General features: G+C 46.7%; 1 protein-coding gene across 7 annotated transcripts in view; it reads right to left on the bottom strand.

Annotated features, from left to right (window-relative positions):
• Positions 1–278: 278 nt before the first annotated feature.
• LOC121288676 (Golgi integral membrane protein 4-like) overlaps positions 279–23,610 on the bottom strand; it is a 74,831-nt gene continuing 51,499 nt past the window's right edge. For 4 of the 7 annotated variants that reach the window (XM_041207394.1, XM_041207395.1, XM_041207397.1 and 1 more), the window contains 8 exons: positions 21,742–21,903; positions 20,292–20,522; positions 18,708–18,874; positions 17,084–17,316; positions 12,238–12,332; positions 8,660–8,806; positions 3,565–3,636; positions 279–1,955 (listed from right to left, as the gene is read on the bottom strand). In XM_041207394.1, the coding sequence (XP_041063328.1) occupies positions 1,836–1,955; positions 3,565–3,636; positions 8,660–8,806; positions 12,238–12,332; positions 17,084–17,316; positions 18,708–18,874; positions 20,292–20,522; positions 21,742–21,903 (1,227 nt within the window). In that variant the 3' untranslated portion in view covers positions 279–1,835. Of the gene's footprint in view, positions 1,956–3,564; positions 3,637–8,659; positions 8,807–9,206; positions 9,380–10,190; positions 10,538–12,237; positions 12,333–17,083; positions 17,317–18,707; positions 18,875–20,291; positions 20,523–21,741; positions 21,904–23,610 lie in introns of those variants that run through there. The other 3 variants (XM_041207396.1, XM_041207399.1, XM_041207400.1) reach the window with 3 other exon arrangements.

Genomic DNA, 23,610 nt, shown 5'->3' with positions numbered 1-23,610 from the left:
CAACCTTAGCTATTTTCTTAATACTTGTGTCTTATAGAAAATCCTTTTCAAATTGACCATTCTGTTTTTGCTATTTTCTTCCCCTATCCCTCTTAACCTTTCCAATTTTTCTTTTTATTGTGCTTCTTTATTCTTTAAAGTTCCCCTTGGCTTTGATATTCTTGCCTTGGGAAGAAAGGAAACATAGAGGAATTTTCTTCAGTGGTGAAGCATTGGTTAGATAATTGTCAAAATAGTTATAATAACACACACACAATAATTGTCAACAGACTGTACACTGGCATCAGTGATGTTTTATTTCAAGTGTAAAAAATCTCAATTTTGGACTTTGTGCACAGAAATTACAAAGCATAAAATGTCTGAGATTATAAACACTGATGTTGGAGGATCTGCAAGGTTTTGTTACTGTGAAACAGTATCTACTCCACAAAGGCTGTAGAAGGCACCTAGTTTTGGTCTCAAAATTTGAACTTTGTGCATAATAATGTATTCCGTGTATCTGACACACACAGATATATGATATAGAGTGCAATGTGTTTCTCATTAATGGTCTTATACTTACCCTAGAATCACAAATACTGGTCCCAACCTGGGAATCTGATGCAATTTTAAAAAAAAATCCTTTTCCAACATTATTAGGAAGAAAGAACTATTAAAATGTTTTGGTTAGATCTCCATTATAAAAATGGAATCAATCACTGCCTCACTTAACGTACTCCCTGTGGATTCAAGAGATGGCTAAACGTACCCAACTACACCAGGAGTTTGAACAGAATCTTTTGCTCCTGTCCAGATCCTGGACCCATCGGTCCAGCTCCACTAGCCGATTATGTGACATTCTCCTGCCACATGTGAACAGGAATAATGCGAGATAGTAATGAGTTTGTTGACTGGCTTAGAGAAAAAAAAAGAGACGGAAATCACTAGGCACCTGCAATGGGGTTCTAAAACTAAGGTATAAATGAAGAAACCTGCATGGCCATCAGGTATCTCTCAGCAGGAGAGGTGGTGATGTAAATGAAGAACCACTAATTAGATGACACTAAGTTTGAGTTTCTGGAAGGAAAGGAACACCCAGGGAAGTGAGAGGTCTTGTTGTTTTGAATTGCCGGTAAACAATGAATTTAAGTCCATGTGTGTGCTATGAAGTTTACAGTCATCAATATTGTACAACAGAAAAGAACAAATTCTGCAGCATATTTTGTGATGCTGTATCACAAGCTCCATGGGATTGAACCTTCTCCAGATTCAATGGGATCAACTGCACAAAACATGTGGGAGTCACATAAAGCTTTCTTGAACTGATATAATAAGAATCCAATATGTATACGTGTTGGATACAGAGAAATGACAGTCAGCATACTATACATTTATCACTTTAGTGCCTTCATTACGTCGCTGAATGGTCTGTTTAGTTATCCTTTCAAGTTCACCCAGGGTGGTGCCATTAGTGAGACAATCTTCAGATGCCCTTCGACCATTACGTCTCTGGAACTGAATGTTCACCACAGTCCATCACCCTTACATAAATAATTTATCAGGCAAGGCAGAACATCTCCCTTCATCAATACTTCTGTCAAATGTCATCACTAGGCAAAGTCACTGTGGTCAGGGTGGCTGCAAGGAGGTTAAATGCAGTTTGGGAAAAATTAAAGTTTAGATACCAGGAGTCAGCCTCAGTCTTACATTTCATGATTTAACACAAAAAAAATCCGTAGACACAGGATCCCACTCCCATCAACAGCTTCAGTCTTCAATTCTTCTCCCCAACTCCTCACTTTTGGAACAGGAGACCACCCTAAGTTCACACCACCAAATTCTGTCCCTATCCGGATTCAGTAATCTTCTCCTTTATTGCCTTCATCATCTGCGAGTCCAGCATCATCTACATTGACATCTTGGTGAATGAGGTCAGAATCTTCATGGTCATCCTCCATCTCCCCTCCATTGTCCTCCTATCCCAAGAAGCACACAAGATAAAATGCAACAAATAAAAGTGGAAGAGTGTCAACCCCAGGTCGATCCAACAACAATATGATAAATGTCTAAATCTGACTGAAATAAGGAACTCTCTTTAGTTGATGGTCTTCTCATAGACTGTGTACTTTACACACAAGTGCTGCTGATATTCAGACACTTTCATTCTTAAATGTCACAGCAGGCTTTAAAATCAAATTGTGAGTCACCATGGGATGACAAGTTTACAATAAAGAAAGAGGCCATTCATCCCATCATAGCTGTGTTACTCTTTGCTAAAGCAATCAGAAAGTAATTCCATTACCCTTTGTGCTCCCCAGGGATATGGAGATAGCGCAGAGAAAGTGGCATTGAGGTAGACGATCAGCCATGATCTAATTGAATGGCGGGGCAGGCTTGACAGGCTGAATGGCCTACTCCTGCTCCTATGTATCTTCCTCTGCCTGAAATACTCAGTTTTGCCTTAAAAGAGGTAATAGTCTCTATCTCGGTTGTGGCATCGCAAAACATACCATGCTCCAAACTCCTCTTTTTTGTGACAATTTTAAGTTGATGGCCCTTCATCATTGACTTTCCAATGACAGGAAGAAGTCTTTCCTTATTCAGGTTACTGAAATTCTTCTAAATTTTACAAGCTTGATTTAATTTATTTCTACCCGTATGTACTCCAGTGAGAACAGTCCCAACTATCCCAAGTCTCTCCTTACAATTATAATTTATCATCTCTGACAGCACACTGATGAATCTACTCTGTAGTGGTTCACTAATGTCCTTTAGGGAAGGAAATCTGCTGTCATTACCAGGTCTGACCTCCAGATTATTATCTACATGAATAACAACACACGTTGCTGGGGACGAATCATTTCACCAATCATCCATTCCGATCCATTTCCGACTTTTGTTTAGTCATCCCCCTACTCATAGCACCACTTTACTTTTACCATGGCCCGCGATTATCAGAACTCATTATTGTTTTAAAATTCTATTCAGCGTTGAGGAGTTAGTACAGCCTGTGATCTTTTCCCCCTCCTATTTGAGAGCTGGAATCAATTAATTGGATTTTAAATTCTTCCGAACTCATCAATGTAGAGTCAGTCTCCAGGAAATAAAAGCAATCAAGAATTTTCTAAATTCCAATTCAGAAAGAAATACCAAAAACATCAATTTCTAATATACTAAAACATACTAATTGGGTTTGAGGTGGATCGCACAGGGTTAATGCAGGTGGATATTTAGATTAAAGGAGAGTTTGCTCCCTCCTCTTCCTGCAATTCATCTAATTTACTGTGTCTTGAAGCATTAGAATGAAGCTCTGCAGTGACGTGGATTAACCACAAGTAATTCTTTGTAAAGAATTCTGAATAATTATGATCTGTAACCTTTACTGGTACCTATTTGTTTAAACGCACAGTTCTGATGGCGCAATCATGGGGTTTGACTATAGCCAGGGTGGCTAACGGTTATTGCTAGAGCTCCCAGATGAAGGGTACCTTGGCCTCCACCTGACAGCCAAGCAGAGGAAAGCCTCCATCAACTGATGGCACTAACCTTAGTCTGAAAAACAATAATGTCTCTGACAGTGCTTACATTCTCTGCCTCCTGATCTTCCTCATACTCGTCCATGGCCTCATCCCCTTCCTTACTGGCAACATTGACGCCCTGGAGTTAGACAAGGGAGAGAACAAATTACATAATGTTATATTAAAATTATATAATGCTTCTCAGGTTCACCTCTCTCGACTCCACAGTCACTAAACTGGAGAGAATTTGTGACCATAAATATCCCAGCAGGAGCATTAACCATTACTCAGACACTTAATGCTTTCCACTCGCTACATCAACTACTGATGTAAGTCGCAGAGAGGGGGCTGGATTAATTGGATCCCATCTACAAGAGGATGTGGGATAGGGAGGGTGTGGGGGCAGGTGAGAGGGCGGTTGGTAGGGAGGATGATGCAAACACAAGGAAAGGGAGAAGGAACTAGACACCCACAAATCACTTTTTTTTCAATGATTTGAGGAAAAAATGAAGGTCAGCATTGTATATTTGCAAGGTCAGCTTGCTCTAGCAAGCCTTTTAGAGCAGACAGGCTGTGAATCAGAAGTGAAAACAACTAATGAACTGCTGCCTTATCTCAAATCTCACAATGTAAGTGAATAAGACATCAGCATTATATGCAGCCATCTCCAATGTAATTGTACAGGTCTGCTACGTGAGGCACAGCATGCAGCTGTGTGCTGAAGCCTGTTACCTGCTCCTTTCCCTCCTGCATGTGGCAAAAGCTCCATTCTCACCAAATTAGATTAGCACAGTGGAGACTGGAGCTCCCTCTGGGGAGAATCACACAGCTTTGTATAAATCCAAACACGTTATACAAACCTACAGGAAACATGACAACCACTAGTGCCACTGAGGAAAATGACATTCAGAAAGAATATTCCAGAAAGTGGCAAAATGTCAATTTCTAACATATTTGCTCACAAAATACTAATTGGGTTTGAGGTGGACTGCATAGGGTTAATGTAGGTGGATATTGAAATTAAAGGAGAGTTTCCTCCCACCTTTTCCTGAAATTCATCTAATTTACTGTGTTTTGAAGCATTAGAATGAAGCTCTGAAGATTCGTGGAGAGGTAGAGTATCCTTTACCCAAAGCCCTCGGGGCTGACTGCGTTTTGGTATTCAGATATTTTCGGCTTTTGGGTCTACCATATATAAAGTAGGCCCAGGCCTACTTACATTACAACAGCCTAAGCCTAGGCTGGCTATAGTCAAAAATACTGATTGTTTCTCCATTTGCCAATTCTCTCACAGTCTATTTCTTACCTGTTAATGCTTATCACACCTGTAATATTATATTGCTTTATTAACATACAAATTAACTGCACAGCCATTCTGTGATGACTCTACAGAGCAGACTGGATTCGTCAAGAAACAATTAAACTTTTTTAGACACATTTTTAGTGCTTGCGCACTTGACCAAATCTCTATCGAGAAAGCGCTCCCCACCCCTCCCCCTCCCCCCAACCCGGATTGCCTGTGCAAAGAGCTCACAGGTTGGAGCCCCCACAGTACATCACACGAGCAATGATTGGCAGGAGGGAGTGACTATACATCCAGTTACCACATTTCCTCCTCCCTTAGTTTTTTTTTTATAATTACTCTTTACAGAAAAAACATTTAAACAATCCAACAAACATGTATACAATTTTAGATGATTATAAATCAAGTCTCCGAGGTGCTCTTCTTATATGGCTAGAGCGGTGTAGCTCTACCACCGGAGGTTCCTGAACCAGGTTGACAGGATCTGCAGCTGCTCTGTAAGACACATCATTGGAACTGTGCAGTGCAGGATTTAGCAACTCTTCTGAAACACCTGGAATGTCAGTTCTAGGTTGATCACACACCTCAGAAGCCGATGGTTCAATGTTAATCACAGGGTGATCAGATAATTGGAATGTCTCTCTTGCCCGGATATGATCTTTGTGCTTAGACGATTCTATATCCCACTTGTACTTGGAATGATAATAGAGTGCTTTTTGATTATTTTTATCACACCAGACTTAAAAGTTTGTACAGCCCTCATGGCTAGACCATCCGACGAGGGATGCCAAGGAGCTGCCTCAATATGTCGGATTCTATTCAGATCCATAAATTTCTGAAACTCAGTGCTGGTAAAGGCTGTATCATTATCAGAGACGACAATTTAAGGTAGGCCCTTTATGCTGAAACAGTGACATAGCTTCTAGATAATTGACTTCGATGTTGGCGAGTTGACTTCGTACACATCCATCCATCTTGAATGTGCATCTACAATTAACAAGAACGTGGTCCTTAAGAATGGTCCCACATAATCGATATGTAGTTCAACCCAGGGTCAACCAGGCCACTCCCAAGGATGAGGGGAGCTGAAACAAGCAACTTCTGTTGTTGCTGACAATGGAAACAGTGATTGACCATGCTTCCAATGTCACTGTCAATGCCTGGCCACCTGATATAACTTTGCGCAAGCACTTTCATCTTTGCTACGCCTGGACATGCACTGTGAAGCTCTGTCAAGGGTGATTCTCTTCCTTGCGGAGGGACGACAACTCTTGAATGCCACAACACAATTCCTTGATGGCTTAATTCCGTGTTCCTGACATAGAATGGCCAATTCTTCAGATACAGGAGAGTTTGGCCATCCTTGCAATAATAAGGTCTCTGATTTTTTTGACAATATTGGCTCTCTGTTCTCCCAGCTTCTAATGTGTTCCACGCACACAGGCAAAGAATCTAAGAAATTCAATAATAGCACTAATTCTTGTGGAACGGGAGTATTTACAATGCTACCTGGTAATGGGAGGTGACTGAGTGCATCTGCATTTGCAATGTGTAGGCCAGGACAGTACAAAGAAGTATATCAGATAATGTCAGAGCCCAGCGTTGTATTCTTGCTGATGCTATTGGCGGAATGGCCTTACCCTTGCTGAATGATCCCGTTAATGGTTTATGGTCCGAGACATGGTGAAATGTCGTCCATGTAGGTACTAGGGAAACATTTCTACATCAAATACTACTGATAATCCTTCTTTTTCTAACTGAGAATAGTCCTTCTCGGCTTGGGAAAGGGTTCTTGAGACACAGCCAATGGGCCTTTCCATTTTATGTGATAACATGGCTCCTGCACCGTAAGGAGAGGCATCACATGTTGACACCAGCTCTTTCGATGGGTCGTAGTGTCCCAATAACCACGATGAATGAAGCAATTTCTTTCTTTCACAAAGGCTTCTTCCTGTTGTGAACCTCATGACCAACGGTGATTCCTTCTTTAGTAGCGAGTGTGATGGTGCCCATACAGTTGATAGGTTGGGTAAGATTGAACTTTATCTTCCACCGGATGCAAACCCGTGGTGTCCACCCTGTGACCTGGATAAGTGATTTTAGGTGCGCGAGATGTGCATTTTCCCTTGCTTAACCATACGCCGGCTTCCATGAACCTCTTTAGCACCTCCTCCAGGTTGGCCAAGTGTTCTGTCTTGGTTGACCCAGTGGTGAGAACATCATACTGCCACTTGTGCGACTTCTTGCAAAAGACTTTCTGTTGTTCTCTGGAAAATATCGCATGCTGACGAGACTGGGTCCCTCTCCTTTCACTATTGTTACAGGCAGTTGGGCTGTCTGTCACTTGTAAGAGACTGGGACAGTGACGATGCCCTTTACTTGAATAGATTCTCCCATGTAAGTTCTTAATTTAGCGGTTGCCTGCTCTAAGTTTATTGGCTGTATTCATTAAGGTACCCAAAAGTGAGCTCTCCTACCATCGTCTTTGAGGCACCATTGTCAGTGGCTTCTCATTCACTTGTACTGCCACCAAAATAGGCTCAGTCTGCACAGCTGTTACATTATATAAGGAGTAAACATCAGGAGCAGCAGCTTCAGCCTTTGCTGTACCTGGTACATCTATCATGCTTGTTTGCGGTTTTGCAGGCTGCTTCAACTTTGTCCGGCATTGCCTAACCTCGTGAACCTTATGATGATAGTAATGGCATTCAGCCTCTGAGTTCACAGGTACCTGTTCCGTGGTCACCTCCACATCTATAGCAATGTTGCCTTAAAACTGATGATGAAGCGTTTCTGTTAGGCTTTTTAATGTTTCTCACAGTGGGCATTGAATCATGCATTAATTCTGCAGGTCTGTCTTTTGTGTAACACTCGGTGCCAGGTTCATGCCCAATACGAAGCTTGGCATCATTACCCATGTGGTGCAAAGCCTGCGAGTCTCTCGCAGCACTTTCCATGGCGAGGGAGATTTCTAGGGTGTATTTAAAATACTTCCGCAAGCAACTGGCGTTGTCCTCGACTCCACATACCAATCGGTCCTACAGCAAATCGCTTAAAACTTCTCCGAAGTTGTGGTATTCTGTTAAGTGCTTGAGGTTCGCTACATAGGTTGCATAGGACTCTCCCAGGGCCTGAACTCTCAAACTGAATTTAAAGTGCTGCATTATCACGGATGGCTTCAGCTGGAAGTGTGTTTTCATTAGGTCCACTAATTTGTTTATATGACTTGGAATTGGGCGCGCTCGAGGCAGTCAGGTTACCAATCAGGTTGTACATTTTACTGCCACATACACTGAAGAGAATTGCTTTCCACTTTCCTTCGGTGGTTATTTCATTTACTACAAAGTAAAATCCGAGGTGCTCAACATACTGGCTCCAACCTTCAATATTAGCATCATATGGGTCAATTCTTCCAAACAGTGGCATGGCTGGTGAGTAATTTTTTTAAAATTCGGTTTACTCACAGTAACAGGACGAGGCACAGAGTCAAAGCTGATTTTACCCTCATCACCAAATATGATGGCTCTAGGGGGCAGACTGGTTTAATCAAGAAACAGTAAAACTTTATTATAGAGACATTTACAGTGTTTGCACGCTCGACCAGATCCCTCATCCGAAAAGTCCTGCCCTGCCCCCCAGATTGCCCAGCTCACTGGTAGGAGCCCCCACAGTTCATCACGTTACCTGTGATTGGCAGGAGGGAGGGACCATACATCCAGTTAGAAAAACATTCGATTTTTGGGTGCTTTCGAATGTACAGATAAAGGATATTCAACCTGTATACGATTTTGTTTCATCAGAAATTAGACACCGTCAATCAGCAGCTTTTGAAACATTCCGGCTTCAGGCTTCCACGTACCTTTGGAGCCAGTTTAATGAGCAGCTGCTGCTCCTTCAGCCCAGCCACCTTCCCCGCAAAACCTGGCCTCTCGAGTTCAGCTTCTTCAAATTCATCTTCTCCCTGGTTATTGGGATCCTGAGCCGGGTCCGGATCGATATCTGGGATCTGAAGAGACAACGGATTAAAACCTGCACTTGGGCCTTGACTACCGAGCGCGGGAAAAGTGATGTGAGCTGTGTGGCGATAAGTCTGTTGGTGGTCAACTCTCCCTGAAGTATTATCGTAGGTTTCAGGCTTGTGCCATGATCAATGCCTGGCTGACTTTCCTCGACATGATAATCTGAGATGTGTTTGTCTTTCCCTACGCCTCGGTGGAGTGAGATGCTAAAATGCAAGCATTGGTGTTGCATGACAATCTTGAAGGACTGGGTTTTGGGAAGGGGACTGAGGAGAGGAGTTGGCTAAGGTGAGCCCCAGAAGGTTCTGAGAGAGGAGGAGAGAAAGGGGCATTAAAAAGTGAAGACAATGGTCTGGACTCTCTCTGGCAAAAGTTAAACCCTCTCACCTGCTCCTGGGCACGAGTCCCCATCACAGGGCAAGTGCGGCTGTGATTAGTTCAGCTGATTCCCTGAGCGTCCAATAAGGGAGAAGGCTCATCACCAACACCTCACGTGACGTCATAGCAACAGCAAACTGCATCCACGTAGTGCCTTGCAGGCAGTGAGACATCTCCAGGCACTACAAGGAAGGCAAATGGAATTTTGGCATTTATTGCTAAAGGAATAGAGTATAAAAATAGGGAAGTGTTGTTGCAACTGTACAAGGCATTGGTGAGACTGCACCTGGAGTACTGTGCATAGTTTTGGTCCCCTTACTTGAGGAAGGATGTAGTTGCACTGGAGGCAGTTCAGAGGAGGTTCACTAGATTGATTCCAGAGATGTGGGACTTGTCTTATGAGGAGAGATTGAGCAGATTAGGCCTATACTCGCTAGAGTTTAAAAGTATGAGAGGAGATCTAATTGAGGTTTATAAGATACTAAAGGGGATAGACAAAGTAAACATGGAGCGGATGTTTCCCCTTCTGGGCATTCTAGAAATGAGAGGCCATAGTTTTAGGCTAAGGGGTGGTAGATTTAAATCAGAAATGAGGAGGAATTATTTTTCGCAAAGGGTCATGAATCTGCAGAGATCACTACCTCAGAGTGCAGTGGATGCCGGGACACTGAATAAATTTGAGGAGATAGACTGATTTTTAACTAGTAACGGGTTGAAAGGTTATGGGGAGAGGATGGGAAAATGGAGTTGAGACCGAAATGAGATCAGCCATGATCGTATTGAATGGCGGGGCAGGCTCAAGGGGCTGAATTGCCTACTCCAGCTCCTAGTTCTTATGTTCTTATGTACATAAAATTTGCCACCAAGCCACATAAGGAGATATTAGGCTAGGTGACCACAAAAAGGAGGTTTCAAAGAGGAGAGAGAGGTAGAAAGGCGGAGAGGTTTAGGGAGGGAATTGAAGGCACGGCTCACAATTGTGAATCAATTAAAAATCCATGAATGCAGATCTGAGCCGAGGCAGAAACAAATGACAGTGATGATTGACACAATCGCAGCAGCAGAGAACTGCTTTTCAACACGAAAGTAACCGAACAGCTCAGCACTGCATTCATCAGACAGCTTCGATTTTGGGTCTTTTCTGCCCACTCGTTCTAGCTCCTGCAGTTTCTGTATTTCAGGCTTCTCGCGTAGGCGAGTTTAGCTCACTGAGGGTCCCAGAGCATCTTCACTGGCTCTTTTATGTGAGTGAGCTTCTGATAGCAAGTTGAGGAGGACAAATAGAAAACTGTTCAATAAATTGGTTGCACTGCTGCGTTTCCCCTGTGTCTTGCTCACACCTTCAAAAAGATCGAAAGAATAGACCTCGTTTCAGCTTTTACCCAACAAGAGAAATTAGTGAAGAATACATGAACGTGTGAATATATAACTGTACTATAACACAGGTATTCTTACAGTGATTGTACTAAACAGTTTCTTCAAATAGCAAATGGTCCCAATCTATATCCTATTAATTTGTAGTTACTCTTTTATACCCTCAGTACACATTCCCTATCTCTGTCATCTCCTCCAGTCCTACAACCCACTCTGCACTCCCTCCAGTTCTGACCTCCTGCATATCCCTGATTTTAATAGCTTCACCATTGGAGGCCGTACCTTCAGCTATCTCGGCCCCAAGCTCTCGAATTCCTCCCTAAACTCTCTCTCTCTCTCCTCCCAAACTCTAAAGAGGGTCTGAAGGGAGAATAAGAGATGATCTTATTGAAATGTATAAGATTCTGAGGGGGCTTGATGGGGTGGATGCTGAGAGGAATAGGAGAATCTCGGACTGGTAGGGTACAGGTTCAAAATAAGTGGTCTCCCATTTAAGACAGAGAAGGAGGAGTTTCTTCTCTCAGACGGTTGTCAGTTTTTGGAATTCTCTTCCCCAGTGAGCAGTGGAGGCCTGGTCATTGAATATATTCAAGGCTGAGTTACAAGGGAGTCAAGGGTTATGGGGGACAGGCCGGAAAGTGGAGTTTGGCTGCAATCAGATCAGCCATAATCTTGTTGAATGGGGGAGTAGGCTCGAGGGGCCAAATGGTCTACACCTGCTCCTAATTCGTTTTTTCTTTCAAACCTCTTTGACCAGTCTTTTGTTCATCTGCCCTAATATCTCCTTATGTGGCTCAGTGTCAAATTTTGTTTGCTAACACTCCTACAAAGCACCTCAAGATACTTTACACAAAAGGCACTATATAAACGCAAAGTTATCGTTGTCATTCTTTTATTACTGAAGTCTCTCTAACTGCGGAAGCTCATCTGGCCAAGCCTATTTCCAGTTCTACTTGGGTCTGACACAGAGGTAGTCAGCTCAATAAAATACCCCTTTAAACAGTTGCTGTGGCTTTGTGCATTTGCTAAATCAAGCTACACTTAAAAGATTAACTGCTGACCATACACATGGTGGGAAAAGATCACTGTTCATTTGTCTGAAGGTGCTTTGGCCTCCCCCTCCAACCTTGCTTGCCCTGCAAGGTTTATGTGAATTCAGGCTGGGGCATAGATTTTAACTGCAGCGGGTTTTCAAAAACTTTGTTGTGCCTTGTGGCTGGAGTGAAGGGAGCTTTCACAGAGCCTCAATCAAGATGGAACACATTTCCCATTATCCACAAGGAGTTATTGACTGTGAGACACTCATGGCTCAGAGAACTGAAACCCCTCAGAACATACAGTTATTAACAACAGCAACTTGCATTTACATAGCACCATTAATGTCATAAGCCATTAGAATACTTTGTGAGGTGCCCCAAGGACTTTTTATGGTTAGGTTTTTGTCCAGCTGCTATTTGAGAAATTTTTATGCTGTAAACATTTGCAGAAATATTTCAATTTCTGTCCAGTTTTAGGATCAGGGCCCTTGAACTTGATTGTTTAAAAATACAGAGTGTGTCAGCTTCAAATCAATCCAGTAATATTTAGCCCACTTCACTCTATTTTTGAGCTGGAGTTGGAGTAGATCTTTAATGTAATGCATTCCTCACACAGTCAGGGTACATACCAGTGGTTCCTGTGCAATCAGCTTGTTCCTGGACGACATGGCGTGCATTAACAGCTTCCCAGGATCATTTTTATCCACTTCATCCAACTCGTTATCTAAAATCAAGACCAAAGCTAAAATGATCAAGCAGCAAAGTAACCGAAGACCAGCACGTGGCAATGCAAGTGCATCTGAATGGAACAGGGAGATAAAGGAATGAAGACAGAGATAGGGGTGGGGGATGTGAGACCTGGAGGGGAGCGAGGCGGGGGAGGGGTGGGGGGGGGGGGGTGCGGGGGGGAGTGGGTAAGAGGGCGAGCGAGGCGGGGGAAATAAGATGGGGAGCGAGGCGGGGAAAGAGGGGGGGAGAGAGGCGGGGAAAGAGAGGGGGAGCGAGGCGGGGAAAAAGAAGGGGAGCGAGGCGGGGAAAAAGAAGGGGAGCGAGGCGGGGAAAAAGAGGGGGAGCGAGGCAGGGGAAATAAGAGGGGGAGCGAGGCAGGGGAAATAAGAGGGGGAGCGAGGCGGGGGAAAAGAAGGGGAGCGAGGCGGGGAAAAAGAAGGGGAGCGAGGCGGGGAAAAAGAGGGGGAGCGAGGCAGGGGAAATAAGAGGGGGAGCGAGGCAGGGGAAATAAGAGGGGGAGCGAGGCGGGGGAAATAAGAGGGGCTGCGAGGTGGGGGAAAAGAGGGAGAAAAGAGGGAGGAAATGAGGCGGGGAAAAGGGGGTGGGGAAAAAGAGGCGGGGAAAAAGAGGGAGGAAAGAGAGGAGGAAAAGAGGAGGAAAAAGAGGGGGGGAAGAGGGGGAGCGAGGCGGGGAAAAAGAGAGGGAGCGAGGCGGGGAAAAAGAGGGGGAGCGAGGCGGGGAAAAAGAGGGGGAGCGAGGCGGGGAAAAAGAGGGGGAGCGAGGCGGGGGAAATAAGAGGGGGAGCGAGGCGGGGGAAATAAGAGGGGGAGCGAGGCGGGGGAAATAAGAGGGGGAGCGAGGCGGGGGAAATAAGAGGGGGAGCGAGGCGGGGGAAATAAGAGGAGGTGCGAGGTGGGGGAAAAGAGGGGGAAAAGAGGGAGGAAAAGAGGCGGGGAAAAGGGGCGGGGAAAAAGAGGCGGGGAAAAAGAGGCGGGGAAAAAGAGGCGGGGAAAGAGGGGGAGCGAGGCGCGGAAAAAGAGAGGGAGCGAGGCGGGGAAAAAGAGGGGGAGCGAGGCAGGGGAAATAAGAGGGGGAGCGAGGCGGGGAAAGAGAGGGAGAGCGAGGTGGGGAAAAGAGGGGCAGCGAGGCGGGGAAAGAGGGGGAGCGAGGTGGGGAAAAAGAGGGGGAGCGAGGCGGGGAAAAAGAGGGGGAGCGAGGCAGGGGAAATAAGAGGGGGAGCGAGGCGGGGAAAGAGAGGGAGAGCGAGGTGGGGAAAAGAGGGGCAGCGAGGCGGGGAAAAAGGGGGAGCGAGGCAGGGAAAAAGCGGGAGGAAAAAGAGGGAGGAAAAAGAGGGGGAAAGAGGGGGGGAAAGAGGAGGAGCGAGGCGGGGAAAAAGAAGGGGAGCGAGGTGGGGAAAAAGTGGGGGAGCGAGGCGGGGAAAAAGAGGGGGAGTGAGGCGGGGAAAAAGAGGGAGGAAAAAGAGGGAGGAAAAAGAGGGGGGGAAAGAGGGGGAGCGAGGCGGGGAAAAAGAAGGGGAGCGAGGCGGGGAAAAAGAGGGGGAGCGAGGCGGGGGAAATAAGAGGGGGAGCGAGGCGGGGGAAATAAGAGGGGGAGCGAGGCGGGGGAAATAAGAGGGGGAGCGAGGTGGGGAAATAAGAGGGGGAGCGAGGCGGGGGAAATAAGAGGGGGTGCGAGGTGGGGGAAAAGAGGGGGAAAAGAGGGAGGAAAAGAGGCGGGGAAAAGGGGGCGGGGAAAAAGAGGCGGGGAAAAAGAGGGAGGAAAAAGAGGAGGAAAAAGAGGGGGGGAAAGAGGGGGAGCGAGGCGGGGAAAAAGAGAGGGAGCGAGGCGGGGAAAAAGAGGGGGAGCGAGGCGGGGATAAAGAGGGGGAGTGAGGCAGGGGAAATAAGAGGGGGAGCGAGGCAGGGGAAATAAGAGGGGGAGCGAGGCGGGGGAAATAAGAGGGGGAGCGAGGCGGGGGAAATAAGAGGAGGTGCGAGGTGGGGGAAAAGAGGGGGAAAAGAGGGGGGGAAAGAGGCGGGGAAAAGGGGGCGGGGAAAAAGAGGGAGGAAAAAGAGGAAGGAAAAAGAGGGAGAAAGAGAGGGAGGAAAAAGAGGGGGGAAAAAGAGGGGGGAAGAGGGGGAGCGAGGCAGGGAAAAAGAGAGGGAGCGAGGCGGGGAAAAAGAGGGGGAGCGAGGCGGGGAAAAAGGGGGGAACGAGGCGGGGAAAAAGAGGGGCAGCGAGGCGGGGAAAAAGAGGGGGAGCGAGGCGGGGAAAAAGAGGGGGAGCGAGGCGGGGAAAAAGAGGGGAAGCGAGGCGGGGAAAAAGAGGGGGAGCGAGGCGGGGAAAAAGAGGGGGAGCGAGCGAGATGGGGGAAAAAGAGGGGGAGCGAGCGAGGTGGGGGAAAAAGAGGGGGAGCGAGCGAGGTGGGGGAAAAAGAGGGGGAGCGAGCGAGGTGGGGGAAAAAGAGGGGGAGCGAGCAAGGTGGGGGAAAAAGAGGGGGAGCGAGCAAGGTGGGGGAAAAAGAGGGGGAGCGAGCGAGGTGGGGGAAAAAGAGGAGGAGCGAGCGAGGTGGGGGAAAAAGAGGGGGGGCGAGCGAGGTGGGGGAAAAAGAGGGGGAGCGAGCGAGGTGGGGGAAAAAGAGGGGGAGCGAGTGAGGTGGGGAAAAAGAGGGGGAGCGAGCGAGGTGGGGGAAAAAGAGAGGGGGCGAGCGAGGTGGGGGAAAAAGGGGGAATGAGGTGGGGGGAAAGAGGCGGAGACCAGGTGAAAGAGGGAGTGAGAAGGGCTGAAAAGAGGTGGAGCGAGATGTTGAGGGGGAGCAGGAAAGAGTGACTGTGTCAGAAAGAATCAGAGAGGAAGGGGATGAGAGAATGTTAAGGGAAGGACATGAACTTAGAATGAAGATATTCGTCCAGCACTTTTCCCATATGTCAATTATCAGCTTTTATCCTTCCCTGAATTAATCAGGATTCTGCTGTAGCTGTTGCAGGAAGTGGCTGAAATCCTGAAGTAGTTTAAATATACACTTTACCCAAACTCTTTTAATTGTACTTCCCTGGGTCAAATAAAGTGCAGAGGTGGAGTTGTTACATTCATGACGAGCAACAGGAAATCAGTAAATATTAAAAGCAAAGGGAAGGTTGGAAACAGGGCTGATCAAAGCACTGACCCAGATCTTGAACCTGTCTCTACTCATCAGGCTCTTTTACATCCTTATACTCACCCTTTCCAAAAACATAAGCAAGAACAAAGCCCTGTGGCAGCCCCAGTCAAAAACCACCGGGCACAGGGGGGAAAGGGACACCGAGCACGGAGGGAGGGGGGAGTAAAAGGGACACCGAGCACAGGGGGGGGAAAAGAGACATGGTAACACCAAACATGGGGAGGAAAGGGACACGGTGACACCGGGCATGGGGGAAAGGGACACGGTGACACTGAACACGGGGGAAAGGGACATGGTGATACCGGGCACAGAGGCAGGGTGGGGGGTGGTGGGGGGGGGGGAGTGCCGCTTACAGATTTTATAACTGCAGTTTAATTCTGCTCTTCCTTTAAAGGTGGAGAGAGAATCAGAGACATACATAAGGAATTCCAGACAGTAGGATCAAGCTGACTGATGACTCTATCACCGATGGTGAAACAAAGGGTGGGGTGGAACACAAAATGCCAGAGGCATTGGATCAGAATGTTTCTAGTGGAAGAATGATTCGAGGCGGGGGTGGGGTTGGAGGTAAGACTGGAGAAGTAAAATGAGATTAAGGAATTTAAAGGAAAAAAAAATGAACACTAAACCGACACTCTGGCCTCCCGTTCAGGTGAGTGCAAAGATCCCACGGCACTAGTCAGAGCAGGTGAGTTCTCCCCCGTGTCCCAGTCAACACCAACACAACTCATTGGTCACTTATCTCATTGTTGTTTGTCGGATCTTGTACGTGCGCAAATTGAGTGCCACATTTTCTACATTAAAATAGTGATTGTTATTTCATTGTGTGTGAAATGGTTTGGTACATCCTTTGAATGTGAAATACACAGTTTTACATATAATTTGCAGCACAGAAACAGGCCATTGGGCCCAGTTGGTTTCTGCTGGTCTTTATGCTGCTTGTAAACATCCTCCCGCCTCATCAGCGGATCCTCAATCCTTACTTCCAAATGTGCTTATCCAGCTTCCCCTTAAATGTATCTATTCTATCTGCCTCAAAGGCTCCATGTGGTAGAAAGTTCCACATTTTCATCCCTTTCTGAGTGAAAATGTTTCCCCTGAATTTCCTGTTGGATTTATTGGCTATCTTATGTTTCCTCAAAAGGAGGTGGAAGCAGAGCCTTTGAACATTTTTAAGGCAACGGTGGATAGACTCTTGATAAGTGAGGGGGTGAGAGGTCATAAGGGGCAGACAGGAATGTTGAGAACTCAGATCAGCCATGATCTTATTGAATGGTGGAGCAGGCTCGAGGGGCCGAGTGGCCTACTCCTGCTTCATACACGTTCCTATGTTATAATCCCGTGTTGGTCTTGTGGAAACATCTTCTCCACGTCCAACTGATCAAATCCCTTTGTAATCAAAAAGACCCCAATGAGGCCACCTCTCGGCCCCCTCGAGGCTCAATGCTGCCTTGTTGAGTGACACAGATGCTGGCATTTCCAGTACAACTGCAAGGATCACATCCTTTTTGTGCCTGGTTATTGTCAAACTGTCATCACGATGAATATTGTGTTGAAATGAATAACCAGCAGCAGTGGTCACTTACCCATCCTCTCATCCTGCTCCTCCTCCTCCTCGGGCTCCCCTCTCACATCATGCGCACGGTCCACACGCCAGTTGGCGTTTAGATGTCCCGGACTCCACTGCCTCCTGGTGACATGAGGAGCAGTTGTCTGAAGCTCGCGATGATTCTGCACAAAGGGGATTTGGACTTGCTCTGTTCGGCTGCGCAGTTTAAAGTCTGTGCCTGTGTTCACATCATTAACAATCTCATCCCACCTATCAGCCAAATCAAACAGTGAACAGCAGAATGACCCAATTAAATAATGTCACAGGTTAACGGAGATGATTTACACTGCTGCTCACTCTTTTCTTCAGTTTAAGATTAGCACATTATAAAGAAGGAAATTAGATTAATTTCAAATACCTATTTTTAAATTCCCTCCAGCAATTCATTTTCTCCTCTCCCTCGTGAAGGCACTAACTTTTATCGGGTACAAATTCACCCTCTGGTACCAGATCCGCAGGCTCATTCACCTGCGAGTCTTAACAGCAAATGTCAGAAAGCTATTTGACTCTGGGGGCTTCATGGCCGAGCCCAAGCCTGTCTTCACGCAATGTGTACATGCATTATTTACGTGTGCCTCACATGTGTGTGCTCACATTCTCCCTCTCTCTCTCTGCCAAGCCAGGAGCCATGGGATCACAATACTCCCCCCTCCCAGAAACTTGGCACCTTCCTGTCCATATCACAATGAGCACACTTCATTTACCACTGAGACTGGGGAGAGGTGGGGGTGGGGAAGGTATTCATTTTCTCTGCAAAACCTACATTTGTAGAGAAAAAAAAGCGCACACACACACTGCCCAGTTATGTCAGCAGTGCAGACAGAGAATCACGGAGAGTGAAAGAAGTGAAGAGATGATTCACTCTCAGAGCAGTAAATCACAACACACAGGGATTTGTTATCCCTGAATAGCTGCAGACTGTAATCTTTGACAGTTGGGATGGATTGGCTGCTTCAGAAGAGTTACTGGCTAGTGTGCAAGGAGAGTTTCCTGCAAGGCCCCAGACACCGTGGGAAGCATCAGGCAATTAAACTCCAGCTAAAGTGTGATGTAAAACTCCCAGCTGGTTGTCCCAGCCAGTCACGATTCAAAACACACAGCTGGCTCCCCGCATGCTCCTGTCCTTGAGGCGAAGGGTAGAATCCACGGAAAAATCAGAACGGTGAAGGTTCTGAAAATACAATGCCCATGCTCGCATCTTCCCCCACACCAACACCCTGGAGCTTCCACGAAACAAAACCTGCCTGTGAAAGATGTTGTCTCCATTGACAGTCAGTGTCCATGGGACCCATATCCTATTGACAGTCAGTGTCCATGGGACACACGCCCCAGTGAGAGTCATTGTCCATTGGACCCATATCCTATTAGAGTCATTGTCCATGGGACCCATATCCCGTTGAGAGTCATTGTCCATGGGACAGTAACCCAATAGGGGTCAGCACCAGTGGAACCCATACCTGATCGTGGAGTCAGCACCTTCAAAAGAAACCTGGATACCAGTTGGCAGTTGTGTGCTGCCTGTTCACCTTAGCCTGTGAGACCAATCAAATCAGAACATTTTGCATTCTCACTGGAGGAATGGAAAATCCTCGTGGACGTACCTCTTCACCTTCATCTGATGGCTGATTGGACGACTCTCTGACTTCTGCTCATCGGTTGGAAGAGGCTCCTGTTGCCTATCAGCTGGCCCTCCCTCCAGCATGATGTGGCCTTGCTCAACAGTGACACCCTCAATGTGATCCACCCCATCAGCTGTCACCTTCGTATCCTGTGTCAACAAAGAGAAACACGAGACTCTAGTGAATAGATCTGTGAGTGCGTCCTGCTGCCCAGCATGAGGGCACTTCATTCAACAGCTAGAATGGCCTCCCTCACACAGTCTCCAACTCCTCCCCTTAGACACTTTGGGAACACGCGAGTTAAAAAAAAATGGGCAAGAGAAAACAGATGCTGAAAACCAGAGACAAGAACAGAAAGTTATCGAAATACTTTGGACAGTCAGTCAGCTTTGTTGGAGAGAAAACAGGGAAGTTAACATTCGAGGGTTAAGCACCTGCACCTTAAACACTGACTTGCTGACTCTCTCTACAGATGCTGCCTGACCTGCGTTGCATGGTGAATGCAGTCAGCAAGCTCCACCTGGAGTCTGGTTAGCAGGACCAGGCCACAGGGGCAGTCTCAATCCCAAGAGTACGGTCAGAGAGCACACCGATAAAAATCAGCTCCAAGTTTCTTTTTCAAACGTCTACTTTCATTTTGGGCCGGATTTATGAGCAGGAAATAAAAATGCTGGAAATAGTCAGCAGGGCAAACAGCATCTGTGGAGAGAGAGTTAATGTTTCAGGTCGATAATCTTTCGTCAGAATGGGGAGAAGTCGGAGATGATACAGGTTTTAGGAAGTGCAGAAGTCTGGAAAATGGGGCGGGGGAAGGAACAAACAGGAAGTTCTGTGATAGAGTCAAGCGTAAGAGTGATTTAATAATGGAAGGGTCAATGGGACAAGTAAAGAGTTTGAGGACTGAAAGCTCAGAGTAGGAATCGGCTGAGAATCTGTCTGCAGCCTCTGATGGAGGGAATTCAATGAAAGCTGGGGGAACAGCACCTCGTCTTTCAATCAGGCACTTTACAACCTTTCGGACTCAACAATAAGATCAACATGATTAGATGATAACCTTTGCTCCTGTATTATTGCACTGCAGGCACTGGGCATGGTTTTGCTGTTGTTGTTTACACCTCAGCCAGACTCACCCTTTGCTTCATTACTTGTCCCGTTCCCCTCTCGCTTTTGTCTCTGGCATCCATAGTATTTTGCCCTTAAGTAAAAAACGGATAGACCCCTGACGATACCTTGTGACAAAGATCCCGCCCCCCCCACCACCCCCACCCCCACCATGATCCCTCAGGATCTGTTGTTACAAAGAGCCATTCCATTCCCGGCCACTCCAGAGATCCCTCTGTACAAAACGGTGGCCCTAAAACCCTGAAAAAACAACATCAGCTCCATCCTCCGAGTTACAAGCCAGCCGCCATTCCACCCACCATCTCCGTTTCTACCACCCCACCACTCCTCCTCCAAAGGCCTCAACAGGAGGGCCAGTGACGTTTACCCTCAAACCAGAGATGCTTAACCACCACACCACCCCCACCGACCCCACGTGAAGTTAACTGAGGTTTGTGGCCTCACCTGCCTATCAGGCTGGAGGCTGTTCACTGTCCGAGTGAATCGCAGCATGCGGTTGGCCCCCTCGTTCTGCAGGTGCCCTGGATCGTTCGAATCCCAGACCGGCGCATTCCCGAGTCCCTGCAGAGGCTCATTAGCATGGCCCTTCACCGGAGCGTCCTTCATTTCTGTTTCTCTGTTATGCTGGGGAGACAGAGATCGCTCTCCCACGCCCACGCCCAGCGGCGGCTGCTCCTTTAACATAAAGGAAGATAATGACTGCACTCTGTCTCCAGGCACAAAACCTCAGCACCACAGAAACCCAGGAGATTCCGCAGTAAGATAAAAAGCAAAACACTGCGGACGCCGGAAACCCGAAACAAAAACAGAAAATGCTGGAAAAACTCAGCAGGCCGAATAGCATCTGTGGAGAGAGAAACAAGAGTTAACGTTTCGAGTCCGTATGCCCTATCTTCAGAGCTCTCTCCAGTCAGCTTTCAGTGAAAATCTTTCCAAGTTAAAAAGGCAAATTGTGGGACTGGACTTTTTTTCACCACCTTCAAAGTGTCAGCTGGATTCAGTTGGTAACACACTGGCCAATGGGCTCGAGCCCACTCCAGGACTTGAGCAGCTAATCCAGGCTGACACTTCAGTGCAATCCTGAGGGCGTGCTGCATTGTCAGAAGTACCATCCTTCAGATGGTATTAAGACAAGGTCTTGTCTGTCTGTTCTGATGGATGTTAAAGCTATAACAGGAACGGGCTGTTATGCTGGAAGGCAGGGACTGCATCCAGCCTAAGGGCCTTCTATATCCCAACCCAGAGGCTAGATATCAAGAGGCAGAACACTGTCAGAAAATCTGACCAGCGTTCAGGTAGCACAACACTGTCACCCAGTAACTCTCACCCAGCAAGCACATTTCAAAACACGAGGGGAAAAAAATGAATCAAAACAGGCAACCTGGGCAGAGAGTCATGTGTTTGGCTTTTGCCTGAAGGTTTGGATGACTCCTTGCTGCAGGCCTGGAGATGTCTTCATCCTCTCTGTGCCTGTAAAGATGCAAGGTGAGGGCGATGCCTGGCCTTGGTTTCGCTGCCTGGACACAGACCTGTGACCCTACTTGACGTTCATTGCCTCAGATACCTCTCCAGAGGGGCACCGCGAATCTGGGCCAGGACATCCAGCGCAGCAAATACCGAGCTAGACAACCTCTGGGAAAATGGGAGCTTATTTCAAAACCAAACAGCGATTCTTTCAAGTTGTTCTCATTAACGATTTTAATGACATGACCCAAAATATTTCAAACAGTGCAGCTCCCATTTTTCTAAGCTGAGGATTTGAAATAGGATCTGTGCCAACAATAGCAGGACTCCTCAGAGCTTCAAACTGTCTTTAATATTTATACCACTCAGCAACTAACCAGCAAATCTGAAGCGAAATATTATGAGAAGTTTTGTCTTAAACTAGGTGTACCTTCCATTCAGTAACCTGTGACCGGTTGTTGTCAGGACCCCAGGGATGCTCATGCCGTGCCTGATTCTGTTCTTGCAGGATGGCTGGATTCAGTCCAGGCTGTTTGAAACTTGGCATTGCATGAAGAGCTTCCTTCAGCTGCCTGAACTCTTCCACCTGGGCCTGCAGAAAGAGTCAAAAATAAACAGAATAGTCAGTATCTGAGGAGGATTGTGCAAGAAGGGGGCTCGGCCAAAGAGGGCACACGGCAAGATCAAGACCAGTCTTCGCCACTGGATTAAATACAGATCACAATATGGAATTATGCTGAGTGAATAGGCACAGGGACATCCAGACTGGTGTCCTATCCCTCAATCCAGGCCAGATCAGCACAGTCCAAACAGGACTAGCATCAGGGAGGGACACTGGTAATGTTTCCACAACTAAAAAATGGTATTACACTGTAACCCTGCATTGGAACTGCAACACTTGCACTGTGACTGCAACCCTGCACCAGAACCACAACCCTGCATCGCAATACTGCACTGTAACGCAATACTGCACTGTAACGGCAACCCTGCATCGCAATACTGCACTGTAACGGCAATGCTGCATCGCAATACTGCCCTGTAACGGCAACCCTGCATCGTAATACTGCACTGTAACGGCAACCCTGCATTGCAATACTGCACTGTAACGGCAACCCTGCATTGCAATACTGCACTGTAACGGTAACTCTACACCATAATCGCAATCCTGCATCACAATACTGCACCATAATGGCAACCGTGCATTGAAACCCTGCACCGTAACCTTGCACCATAACCACAACCCTTTAATCTCTTCATCACCAGAAAATACATTATAACATAAAGTTTCCCAGTTTCTCATCAGACCCTCTTTGACTCAGGGACCCTCCTGGTTAAGTGTTGGTGCAGTGTGCAGTGGAAGCTGCATGTAAAGTGCAAACCCTCCCTCTCTCCATTGGTATGACAAGCTGCACATACAGACGCTGTTCTACTGACAGCTGTTGCATTATGGGTTTGTTTGATGTCTCATTGATGAGATCTTGAGACTTGTATGTTTAAACATGAACCATTTATTGTTGATCTTTAACTATGTACAGATCTCAGTTAGTGTCATGCATGGTGCTGCTGCCATGCAGATAGGCTGCTTCTAGAGTGTTCTACCAGTCTATTACCATGTGACTCTATACAGTATACGATGGGTGGTGCTACTTTTCAGTGCCACATCAACCCTTGCTCTGACGAGCACCTTGACATTACAATTGCATGCAAGCAGATACAACATCATGAAAGAACAGCAGGAAGATTAAACTACAGATTTCTAGCCTGGCATCAAATGCATTCTGTGTTAGGAGAGGGCTTCCAAAGTGTCAGAACATTTGCTGCTGGCTGTCATAGAACATTCGCTGAAGCCCAGTCAGTGTAGCAAGAGTCAGTATCGCAAGTGCGTCTAATTAATTGGGAATGCCAGCTAAAAGAAGCCCAGGCTCAGCTCCTAGTACAGAGAACTCACCCTGAGACAAAGCTGAACCAATTGGATAGTGCGATGAATGGAAAAGTGGAGCTTTATTCATTTTGCACAGGATGCTGAACTGCATCAGCAACAGGACTGTGACGGGTTTGTAATCTTTCCACAAACAAGATTCTCACGCCCGTTAATCACCTGTTTCCACCAATACCCAGCTCAGAAGTGCCATCAATCAACTTACCCCTGAATTCTAGGTGCTTTGTATCATCCTCCCAATGAGTAGCTCCCATCTCTGTTCTGGCATTTCAGCATCATTCACAAACTAGAGGGAACTATCCCTTTGGTACAGAACCCTCACTGCAGCTTTCAAAACACATCCTCCTTGCACAGTACCAT

The sequence above is a fragment of the Carcharodon carcharias genome, chromosome 15 (genome assembly GCF_017639515.1).
Source record: "Carcharodon carcharias isolate sCarCar2 chromosome 15, sCarCar2.pri, whole genome shotgun sequence".
NCBI lineage: Eukaryota > Metazoa > Chordata > Chondrichthyes > Lamniformes > Lamnidae > Carcharodon > Carcharodon carcharias.
The sequence above is the reverse complement of the archived record's forward strand: the minus strand, read 5'-3'. Positions and strand labels throughout refer to the sequence as shown.